Genomic DNA, 12,698 nt, shown 5'->3' with positions numbered 1-12,698 from the left:
CATTCCCAGTTCTGTATCTATCTGGTGCACCCCTTCAGCCAGACAAAACCTGGGTATGTTGTTTACAGACCCATCAAATGTGACATGAACACAGTTAGCTTTTGCATCTAATTCACCCCTTTACAAGTTGATACAGTCTACACTTAAATGCAAGGGTTTCTGAATATTCCCAACACATATGGCTTCTGACATGTCTTCTCTTTCACTACTTCCAAAGTTCAGCTGTCATTTTTGTTAACATTGGTAGTAGCAACGCACCAAAAAGCTTCTGCAGAGTGCTTACTCTAGTAGTGGTGTGCTTTATGGTCTTTTAGGGAGCTCGCAGTAAAGAAGCCTGCAGACTGCCAGTTCTTTTCCTTAAATATATTTAGTATGTGGTAGAGGTGTTTACTGCGTGCTAAAGGATTCCCATTTTCATGTATTACATCTCCAGAAAATAACAGCTCTTATGAACATCATTGTAGGTGAATGGCTGGAAAAGAATTTTCCACTGCAACTATTTGTGTTGAATGTCAGGAGAGGGAAATAATGCAGACAGGGAATAACTGCATCCTCATGCCTTCTCAGTGATTTCTAAGGTCCTTATGCCCATGGATAAAACTGCCTCTTTGCTGTGCAAGGATGGCCCATATTGCTGTATAGCCCAGAAGTCAGTAATGATCACCTACTAAAATATTTTGGAAGAAATCAGTTTGGGATATTGGTGCACCAAATCCCAGATTTTTGCCTCAATCCTGCAATAGAAGCATATTCCATGCAGCACATTCAGACCATTGACTGGATAGAATCAATCATGGCACAAACAGTGGAGAGAACAGACATAAAATTCTTGGCAGGATAAAGCTTAATGCAGAAAGATTTGTTTTGGAGAGGTTGCCAGCCATGTGGATTTTGAAGGTTCAGCATACGTTTTTCTTCTCTTAGTTTTCTGATTTAGAACTAAATCCTTCTCATTCCTTAGTGTTTATGACACTTACATTGCACTGTTCATAACACTGGAATATTCCCATGCTGCTTTCCACAACTACTGTAATGACTGTGTATGCATTTAGCTTTTGTAATCTTTCTCATCCAAATATCTCTCCAGCCCTAAAGGCATTTTTTTTCTTCACTGGATATCTTTCACTTTGTAATAAGTTTATAACTGGATTCCATTTTTCAGATAAAATCAATCCAGATTCTCAAGAGGTTCTTTGCACTGTGATGCTTCAGTGTACACATCCGAGTTGTGTTTGGATTTTTTTTCCTACTGCTTTATTAGATCACAGCCTCCTGTCTAATCTACTATTTGCTGTTACATCTCTCAACATGTCTGTAAATCCATTTTCCATTTTTCCATTTTACTGCAAATTATTTCCCCCTTATTTAATGAACATTGTTAACCTGGAAAAATGTCATCCTTGTTCACCTTTCAGATCTTCCAGTGTCCCTTTATATCTTGTTTTTATACTGCCTTGGGCCTGCAGCATCTCTTATTTTAAAATTTTCTATCAGATTTCGTGGTTGCTCTGCTGTCACTTAATCCTCATTTTCCAAATTGCATTGTAACCAATGGGAAGGCTTCCACTGACTGTGAGAACTTTGTTGATATATTAAAAACAAGCAAACAAAATTCTTCCATGTTGTACCTTACCACACATCAGTATGCACTGGGGAAGTAGGGATCATCCTTGTTTTGATTCCTCCTTCCCATCTTCAGTTCTATGTGCAAATTGGATGTCATTACTTGTGAATGAGTTTGTGCAATGCATAGGTGAAGTAGAGCTGTTGCTGTACTGAGACACAGCTCTACAGTGAAGTAGAGCTGTTGCAGTGGTGCACCTGCTGCAAGGATAAGAATAAATCTGGAAGTGCAGGAGCTTTAAAGGAGAAGCCTGTAGCTGGGACAGGCAAAGTTGAAGTAGCACTGACAGATGTGTGCTGCTATCACACTTCTAAGGGCATGCAGAATCAAATGATACCAGTATTACTGGACAGATGCCAATCCCATTGCAACCTAATATCTGCTGGGGTGGGGGGGTAGGCCCCACAAGTTTTTATTGCTGAGCCTCCATTCCTTGCTTTCCTGCTTCTTCTACCTTTTCAGCAGATTTCTGGTTACAGGAGAGAAATATGTGAGTGGTGGGTTGTTCTGGAGCACAGCTCCCAACACTGCAAGGACATCATAGAAGAGTAGAGTCCATTGCCATCAGCTCTGCTTTTAGCCAGAAGTTCCACTGTTGCAGGGAATGAGAGGGAAGTCCCCTTGAGTGACAGAGCTCAAACTCTCGGTGTGGTTAACTCAAGTGCAAGTGAGGAAGAACTGGGTCCACAGTTCATCCACAGCCTTCTGAAAACCTACAGGCATATCATTGCCAAGATTTAATAGGGTCTCTGTAATGGCTAGTCATTTGCCTTTTTGATTGCTGTTGTGTCATGAAAAATGAGTGTTATCTCCCAGCAATAATTTGGAGAATGCTGAAGTGGTAAAGGGTGATAAGCGGCTCTGAAGTAAGCTAGATGTTCAAAGATAAAAGTGTTTTGCTGAAAGTTGATACTCCTTGGTTTTGGGAGTGGCTGACGTCATTTGGGTTTAATGTGTAATTCTTTCTGCTTCAGATGTGAAATCCACCATGCCTGCATTTCTAATGTGCCTGGAGCAGTTTTATTTATGGCCACCATCTTCTACTCTTGGTGACCGAGAATTGTTCTAACTTTGTGAATTTACTCCCCATTTTATTAGTTTATCTCCCTTTCTACTTTCTTTTCATCCTTCTCTTGATATATGCGTCTTCTCCACTGATTGTTCACGTTTCTCCCTTCCATTTTTTTTTCTCTAGCTGGGCAATGGGCTAATTTTTATGGAATTAAAATGGAATCATTCATGTGCTTGAAAAAAACATACGCAAAACTCTTAGATCAAGAATTGAGCTTGTAGCACCAGTGAAAGATTAGGCCCTTGTTTTCCAGAACTCTTCTCCCTAGGAAGTTATAGAAGGAGGGATGCTAACTGTAAATTACAGTATATTAATTGCCTGCAACAGAAATTGGCAAATGAATTAACAGTGAAGTTTCAATCCACACTGGAGCTTAATACGTAGCAGCTGAAGTCAATGGAAATGCTCCTAACTATTATTTATAGTGATTTTTTAATGTGGCATCTTTGTAAACAAGAAATTGGGACCTGCATCTTTGGTATATGTTTCTCATTAATAGTTTCTCTTCTGCAGAATACTGCTTGTATTGTACAGATCTTTGGAAGAACAGTTTCCAAAGGGCTGGGTTTTGCAATGCTAAAGGATTGTAAAAGGAAACACTTTCATGACCTGATACAAATCACAAGAAGTTCCACTTGTGAATTGCAGAGGCTTTTGTCAGCATTTTGTCTTTTTCTTCAAGTGATAGATTGGGTGGTAAGAGAATACGCATCAGAAATATGAAGCTTATTTATGGCATACCCCTTCTATTTCTATTTTGCAAGACAACTTTATTTTATTGATACTTTTTGAAGCATCTGGAACACATGTCCTGTGAAGAGCAGCTGAGGGAGCTGGGGATGTTTAGTATGAAGGAGGCTTAGGAATGACATTATCACTCCCTCTAACTACCTGGAAGGAGGTTGTAGCCAGATGGGACCCAGCCTCTTCTCCCAGGCAGCCAGCGATAGGATGAGAGGACGTAGTCTCAGGCTGCTCCAGGAGAGGTTTAGATTGGACATTAGGAGGAATTTCATCCTAGAGAGGGTGATTAGATATTGGAACGGGCTGCCCAGGGAACTGGTGGAGTTGCTGTCCCTGCAGGTGTTTAAGGAAAGACTGGACGTGGCATTCAGTGCCATGGAATAGTTGTCAAGGTGATGTTAGGGCATGGGTTGGACTTGATGATCTCAGATAATTAATAACTAATTATTTCTGTGATTCATGAAATCTCTTTCCTGCAGCTTTCCATGCTAGCTCCAAAACATATCAACCAGACCACAGCCTCTTTGTACAGAAAATTATTTTAAAAATAATTTTGCTAGCTGTCATTGTGTGTCATAATAGGGACATACATATTGACCAAAACAATTTTAAATTTCAAACTAATGCAGATTTATTTAGGTGAAGACTAGAAATCCTTATATAATTTCAGAATTACAGCATTTCCTTCTCAGAAGGGACCAAGACATGAAGTGTAGCTTTTATTTTTGTGCCATAATTGCATTATATTTACAGGAAGCAAGTGTTGCAGTAAGTAGTGTGAAATCAAATTAGTGATTCATAAGAGACTAGAATACTGTATCAAGTTCAGGAACCTATATGATGTTGTATTCCTGTCTCATGTTAATTATGTGTTTCTTTGAAAGTAGTACATGTTATTCTAAATTTCGTAGTTGTTAGTCTTTGAGAATGTGAAAAGATAGGCTAGTCATGTATATCAGCAAAATGCAGAATTCTCAGTATGAGAAAGGGGAGTTTGTTTTTAATATCTGCCTCCTAAGTAAAACCAAACAGAGCAAAAGGGTCGCTCAGATATTTGTAGTTTAGACTCCATCATCTTTCTGAGGAAGATGTATTGACTATCTGATTGCTTCTCTGTGGGAATTTCAGACAAACTTTCAAATACCAAGGTCCTGTCTGTTTAGTAGCTGCTGACAGCACTTGAAGTCCCCATCAGATTATTCACAGATCTTTTTGGGGGGTGGCCTTTATCAATATTTTCTCTAATTGCCCTGAAGAACAGCATGCCTTTTGTCAATTGGATTCTGTCTTTCATCTGAAAGATAAGTTTCTTTGGTGGCCATGGTTCTTTATCTCTCTCTAGTGCTTGTGAAGTATATTGGGATGCTCAGCATGGAAGTGACAGCACAGAATATTTTTAGTAGTAAAAGGCTGTGCTTGGCAGTGCCTGGTTTGGTGAGGAGAAGCAGTCCATCAGATTGCTGCTGGTTCCCAAAGCACTTGCTTTCATTTGCTACTAGTGTGCCTTGGTCCCTCTGGCTGCTGTTTGGATCCAGGCTGCCTGGCTCCTGGTCATGCATCACCTTCCTCGTTTCTTCTAGGGCCCATGGGAGGTAATTAGTAAGCTGTCTACTGCCCAGGGAAATGAAGCCACAGACCTAAGAGCAATTGCAAAGTGTTTGCTTTTTGGACAAGAAGGGCCAAACCCAAGCTATGCAGAGGAAGCAGATAGCTAGTTTAAAGGTTAATCACAGTTCAAAAATAGAGGGAGGGAGATGCATTACAATGCTTCATTGGAAAAATGTCAAAAGGCATTAGCTGCTGCCTGAAATACATGAAAAGGAACAGCATTAACTTTGCTCCTCATTTTGCGTGGAGGTGAAATGAAGTATTTCACCATTTACCTTTGGGAATTAAGATGCAACATGTTTTAAAGGTCAGTTCCTTTGTTTTGGGGATTCTCAATAGAAACAGGAAATAAAATTTGTTTTCCTTTGCACATACTCTTTCACCTTAGCATAGTATACCATCTATATGCTTACCTAAGGCGAGAATGTTGATAAATACATGTATATACATCTGCACGTGGTGGTCTAAGCAGCATTGTATTTCACATGCACAATTGTCTTTGTCAATGTGCTACATACATAACGTGTGTGTTCAGGGAATAGCATGCCTGGAATAGTGTTACTTGCCAATTAAAACAGGTCGACCAGGCATATTCGTACATTCCAGTCTCCTGACAAGTTTCAATTACTGCTATTTTTAACTTGCCAGAGGATATTTCTATCTTATCTTTCACCTTCCAAAATTACATACCTTCAAAAACTGGAAAAGCAAAACTTCCCTTTTGGACCTGAATGTATTCTTCTAGAAATAAAATTTTTCTGGCTTAAAAATCCCAATGAACATAAATTTCTACTAGACTAAAAATAGTCTAGTAGACTATTTAATTTTAATTTCTTTGGAATTAGGGACTTACCTCTTTCAAAAGAGACAGACAGGGCTAAAACTGACTGTGAGAACAACCTACATACTACATTTCTAAATCATTACATTTGTAAATATGTTTTGTATACAAATTGATTTTATACTTGAAGGCTTCACTGCTCCTATTCAGGTGCTCTGCATATTGGATAGCTCCATAAGCTCATACTAAATTACCCTTTCTGCTGTCTGAGCCTGTATTCCATCAGTGGCCAATGTCCATAAACTGTGTGCACATGACTAGCTCCATGTATGTATCCCTTCCCTGGGGACCTGCTTTTCTCTGGATGCTCCCCACATGCCCCTGTCTCTTGCCTCCATGGCAGGAGGCAGTGTGCAGTTGTTACTCATCCGGAGCAGCTTGTCCAGATTTCCTGTGGTCTCACCTGTCAGCTGTAACCATCGACTGGCTTGCTTGTCCATCCCTTCTTGTGAACTTCTGCCTTGGACATGCAGATAGATAGTGGTCTTTCTTCTCATCCTGGTTTTCCAGGCTTCCTACACTTTTTCAGCAAAATAGAGGAAGGGGTTTTCTGGAGTCATGCCCATTGACTCAGCTTGCAATAGGGATGTAATTTAGTTTAGGTCTGGGCATGTGTCAACCTCTCTGTCAAATTAGAGGGGTTTTCTGTGGCAGAGTTCACACTGCCTTTGTGCCAGCTGTGGGAAGCAGCAACAGTGGAAGTGCCAGCTGGTCTCCACAGATACTGCCTATGAACACAATATTTTAAAGCTGATTTTGGGATCTCCAGTGCCACTAAACTCTGGCCTAAAAGGCTTGCAGTTTTTTAAGCAAGACCATTGAGTCCAGCTTAGCTAAGCTGCCTTAAGCAAGCATGGTATTTTATAAATACTGTATTTTGAGGGACAGTAATTACCCATGCATCATCACAATGTGGCAGGTGTTGGAGCATCTCCAGCAGCTTACAGAGACTAAATATGACAAATAAACATCACAAGTGATTAAGCCAGTGAGCAGCATGATGGAACCGAGGGATACTCTCTCTGCCCCGTCAGGATGAAAGCCAGGGAGGGTTCCCATGCTCCAGCTCAGTGCAACATTTCAGTATATGCTCACCTTTAAGTATAAAGTGTTTTCCTTGCCAAAGCAAAAGGGACCGGCTTAAGTCTTCTCGCGAGTACATAGTGTTCTTATTTCCACAGAATGATGCACATGATCCTTGATGATCTGTACCCAGGATGGTCCTTTACTAAAGGTATTCATAAGTAAACCAGTGCTCTGAGAGTAACAGTTGTATACTTACCTGCTTTTTTCTAGATATATATAATTTGGAATTTAAAAGAAGACACAACCAACTATAAAGAACAAAGCGAGAATCATACCAGAGGATTTTGCTATTGAAGGGATTACAGCAGAAATGCGTTTCAAGACAGAGCATGAAACACAACTGGTGAAATAATTCCTGACAATTAGCCAGTCAGCAAAGAGAAAATTTATTATAGGTAGCATTGCTGTTTATAATTATCCATTGAAATTGTTAATGATCTCATTATAAGGAATTCTGTTGTAATCCCTCAGGGAGTAACACCAGAGTTCAGTGTTGGTAGTCAGTCATCTTCCTCCTCTGAGAGCATGACTATGTAGTGCCAATGGGACGATATTGACATCTGTTTGCTGCTTTTTTCTTTCAGTGAAAGTGTAGTTTCCTTCAATTTAGTCTCCTTTATTAAACTTTTATGAAAGTCTTTGGGTTTCTCAGCTTTGTCTGTTGGGCTGCCTCTTCTGTTCTGCAGCTGGTCACAGCACCCCTACGTCCTCAGGCACAGTGTCCCTTGTTGTATGGCATTATCTTTGTTTTCTTCCTGAAACAAAGCCAATTCTTCACAGTGTTTATAACTGAAGTATTTTAATGTCAGATTGAGCGGTTTATGTTTTTTCTCACTTTTAATGCAACTAATAATTAATAAAATTGTCTAGAGGAGTGAATCTCAGCACCCACTCAGGACTTCTTCTGTAGCAAGCAAGGTTGAGTTGGTTGAAGCACATTTCTACAAATCTCTGTTAAAATTAAAACTCTTGTTATCACTGAAAGAAAAAGCCCAGGAGGTTGCTGGCTCATCCCTGCAGGTAGAGATTGTGACTTTTGCTTTGTCAGAGCACAGATGTGAAATTCATTTCATCCCACTGAAGCTGGAGCAATGAGCCCATGGCCAAGCCCATCCTGGGTTGCTGCTTCAGCCACCTTGACTGAACTTTTAAATAACATAAATGAATGATAAATCTGATTTCTCAACATGTCATGCCAAGCTCTCTAGAACATTCTGTCAAGCCAAAGGTGTGATTTTAGCCTGACTCTCTGCTGTGCATGTTATCATAGCAGGCACTTACTGAGGCCAGTCTTCTTTGTTTATAGATGAGGTCTTGTCGGAAAACTTTTTGGACTACAAGAACCGTGGCGTCAATGGCTCTCACCGTGGTCAAATTATTTGGAAGATTGATGCCAGCTCTTACTTTGTGGAGCGTAAGTATTTTTCCAATTCTGCTATGATTTAATTGAATCACTCCAGAACAATAATTCAGCTATTACTGTTTTTTTTCTGATGTTCTTATGCCCAAAATGTTCCTTAGGAAATGCCAAAAATATTACCAAAATCGCTGAATGTGTTGATAGAAACTGAAGCACTTGATGGAACCGTAACCTACAGTTTCTGCAAACAAATTTTGTGGGCATTGACTTAATTACTTTTTTTTTAAACACAGTTATGAATATGTGTTTTATTCAATTTGCTGTTATTTGGACTATATCATTAGTAATGAGCTGCATTAACTTTAGTATGATTTTAAGGAAAACAGGAAGTCAGGGGCATAATATCATTCCAGGAAGAAGCACGTTGGCTTTTAATTGGAAAACTTCATGGTGCATCTGGCTTCCAACAGACTCAGGTGAATTCAGAAGTTGAAAGGGTCGAGTTCTGATAATTGTCTACACTAATAAAAGTGTAACTATATGTAGTTGCAGCAAGGTACATCGCTTTCAAATTAATTGTTCCTCATTATATGAATATTTTATCCAGGGCATTTGATACAATGCACTATAAATCTTTTCCATTCCTTTAGCAGTGAAAATACAGAAACACTGGATTTGCTTCTGCAAAGTACTAGGCTCCTGACACTGCAAGTTAATATTTCCAGCTCTGGCTATCACATATCCCTGACCATTCAAATCCTTCCTCTTTTCCATGAGATTTACCATGTGTTAGTGTAAATGCAATTTATGATCATCTTTGGATAGTGTCACGATCTGTCCTAAAGACGTGATTCGTGAAGATTCTTTTTCACTGATCTCAGGGTGCAAAAACTGACACGACAAGGGGATTTTGCAGTAAAATTAAAACAGATATGCTTTTATTGAATAGCCATAGCAAAGATGCGTTAGAGAGAAGGGGAATGAAGAAAAGGGAAAGAATAAGGAAAAGAAAAGAAGAGAGGAAGGGCAAGGAGGTATATAGCTACCAGACGTACGGATGACAAAGTCCCTCGAAGTCCGGTCGACGGAGAGCCTGTCGTCTTCACGTCAGGGGACATCTCAAGGGTATCAGTCAGCTCTAACCTTTTTTACAGTCCTTATGAAATGGGGGAAGGGGACACATTTCAAAATAGTCTATTGATAAAGGGTACAAAGAGTCCATCAGTAGTCCATCAGGAGCAGGTGTCGTCAGCAGCAGACGTCGTAGGCAAGAACCATTGTCTTCTCGGTCCAGTGGTCGCTTGCAAAGCTTGCTTTGGTCCCCACGCACGCCTTCCCTCACCCTACGGCAGGGATTTCAGTCTTGGTCCTTTTGGGAAGAAGAGGGGAGCTTTTCCATGTAGGGGTCGCATGTCTCCGTCCTCGAGGGAGAACCTTCTCCCATCTCAGTCCATCTGTCACGGTGGTTGATGTACGGTGAATGGAGGGTCTTTTAGTGGTGACCTCCAAGAAGGTCATTCCAGAGAGAAAGTCCAGCCAAGTCAGAAGGGTGGAGAAATTTCAGCACTAGTGTTGCTAGGTGATGCAGGCAAAGGAGAGCACACTGCCCCTTCCTGGGTGCAGTGTTCCATGAGTTGAGCAAACACACCCGTAGGCAATAATCTGGCTTGGTGGACCAGACAGACCTGGATTTTCAGAACAGGATCTTTACCTTTCCCCGGTGGTCTTGGCTTTCATGATGATCGAGAGGTAAAAAATGAGGGAAGTTTCGGACAGACACTCACAGATAGAAATAGGGTATTCAAAATACTGGACTGAAATCTGTAGCAAATCATCTGTGGTGGAAGAGCCACTTATATCCTTAAGGAGGAGTTAAGCATCAAGAAGAGTAGCATGAAGCAATTTCAGTTTTACAATTGAACTGCATATTTCCAATTATCTGCCTTAGCCTCCTGGATAAAATTCAGAAGTTTGATAAAAACATTTTTAGATTGCTTGACAGGTATATCTGTCTGAGACTGTCTATATTTGAGAGCAGTCTAAGGAATCTTTGATATAACCTATATTTTAAAGGGTTTCTAAAGGACATGAGTTCTGCTTGTCCAATCTATGACTTTGATCTTAAATATCTGGTATCAGCAAGGGTGTTGCATGCAATCATTTTACAGCTGCTCAGTCCTAGAAGCAGGTTTCTCTGTTTGCAGTATGAAGTATTGCTGCTGGTCTGTAATTCCTACTGTTAAACTGAGAATGTTGTTCTAAAGAATTTAGGGACCTGCTGAAATGTCTACAGGACATACAGGAAGTTTATGTCTTATGTTTTGAAAAATACATGGATAGGAAACTGCTTAACATATACACAGGGTTTTTTCAGTTATCCTGGTTTTGGGGCAGAAATTCATTACAAGATCTAACCTTTAAAGCAGGTTCTCATTTGCAGAGGTTTTGAACCATGGTTACAAATTCATGAGATCATACTTTCTTTTAGCTGTTAAAGAACTGTGGGAAGGAGATAAAATATCCCAGACTTGGTATCTGAAGAGACTTCAGTACCTTGGATTATTGGGGAAGGGCAGAAGTGTGGTGAGACTGCTGGTAGCTTCCTTGGCTAATCCACAATACAAAACAAAGAGGCAACATGAGAAATGCTTAGGAGAAAGCCTCTTTAGGAGGGCCACTTTTCATTAAAGGCTCAAATGCACAATGAATTATGTCAGCTTAATAGGTTGCCCCCATTAGCAGAGACACAGTAACTGTTGTTAATTGATTGCATGTACATTCTTCACTTGCCCTACTGTAAGAAAATGCAAATTAGCATAACCATCTTTCATTGATGCTTGGAACTAAGTTGTACTACACCATAGCTGGGCAGCCCATGCTTGATGAGTTGCTGCCTCTTGGTAATTTGTTATACTCCAACCATTAAGTTGTGAAGGTGAGCCCTGAGATTTTGTACCAGTGTGCTCATCAAGGACAAATCATTGCCCTATCCAGAATTAAAATAGGAGAAAATGAAGTAGGCAGTAGTAAATAACAGCACATGCAGATACTCTGAGAGCTACTTGACTACTCAAGTGGGAAGTTAAAGCAGTGAAGAATGTTGACGTATGCTGGTTTTATATATCTACAGGCATTGAGGATTCCTGCCCGTTGCTGAGACTTACATATGAAAGCACACAGCTTTGCAGATGATTAAATGTTATGTTAAAAACTGCAGTGTCAGAAAACCTTGTGTATTTTATATCCAAAGAGGATGGTGCAAACCTTCCTTTAGACTTTTATTTTTTTAGACAGAGATCATATCTTTTATGTTGCATAGCATAACATTTACAGGGATCAGAGAGATACTGGTTAAAACTCAGCTAACAAATGTAGCTAAGGTGTGGTAATTTATTTTCAAGGTATCCGTATTTTTTTCTCATACATTTTTAAAATTCCCTTAACCTACTATTGATTGGAGTCTTCCTGATTACAGCATTAATTCTCAAAAAAAACAGAGTAGATCACTTACAAAGGCAGCTTTTAATTTCTGCTTTTGCTTTTCCTGTAACTGTTCATACTTTGGTATCATTTTACCACATGAGTCAATATTGACTATCAACTACACATTGCTTCAGAAAATATTATGTTCTAAATTGCAGTGTTTGTCCTGGAGCTATGATGAAGGAGTGCATGACCAAATAAAGAATCAGCCTTACATAGAAAATATAAATTTTTCAAGAATTTTAGGCGCCCCATGCAGATTGGTTTGTACCCTGGCCTTGAAATATTGAAGGTTAAATATTTTTGGTGGTGCTATTGTATGAGGCTTATTATAGGGAGACCATGGGAATCATCCTGGCCAACCTCAGAAGCCAAAATTTTTCTGTTGTCAGTTAGACTGTAGGACTCCCCACAGCTTGTTTTTGTACTACATTTAAGGAAATTACCCTTATGCTGTGACTTCCCAGCCATCTGACAGCTTAAAAATAAATCTTTTAGTCTTTTTTTATTAAAGAGCTTTGTGGGGCAACTTGAAAAATCAGAGATATCAAAGACTAGCTGATTTGCAACAGTGTAACTCCTATTATGAAAAAAGAAGCATTAGAAATGAGGTCAAGTAAATAGAGAGTTATTACTCATTTCTATATTTTGACTGTGGGGGCATATATAATATGTTTAGGAGCATTTTGTTCAAATGCATAACATTCCACAGTCATTTATCCTTTCTTTCCTGCATTTTTGGAAAATTAACAATCAAATGAAATATGATGTTCTAATTATGTACCTGTAGTCATTATACATAAACCCACTCTTTAGGTACTTAACAGATTGCTGACATCTTATCACTGTAAATAGTAGCTTTCGTGCAATGGGCAGGCAC

The 12,698-nt window shown here is 39.6% G+C and overlaps 1 protein-coding gene across 11 annotated transcripts in view; it reads left to right on the top strand.

The window, feature by feature from the left end:
• HECW1 (HECT, C2 and WW domain containing E3 ubiquitin protein ligase 1) overlaps positions 1 to 12,698 on the top strand; it is a 248,733-nt gene that overhangs the window by 93,132 nt on the left and 142,903 nt on the right. For all 11 annotated transcript variants that reach the window (XM_064419767.1, XM_064419773.1, XM_064419763.1 and 8 more), the window contains one exon: positions 8,282 to 8,389. In XM_064419767.1, the coding sequence (XP_064275837.1) occupies positions 8,282 to 8,389 (108 nt within the window). The remainder of the gene's footprint in view (positions 1 to 8,281; positions 8,390 to 12,698) is intronic.

Source organism: Passer domesticus, chromosome 1, assembly GCF_036417665.1.
Source record: "Passer domesticus isolate bPasDom1 chromosome 1, bPasDom1.hap1, whole genome shotgun sequence".
Lineage (NCBI taxonomy): Eukaryota > Metazoa > Chordata > Aves > Passeriformes > Passeridae > Passer > Passer domesticus.
Note: the sequence above shows the minus strand (reverse complement) of the source record. Positions and strands in the feature narration are given on the sequence as shown.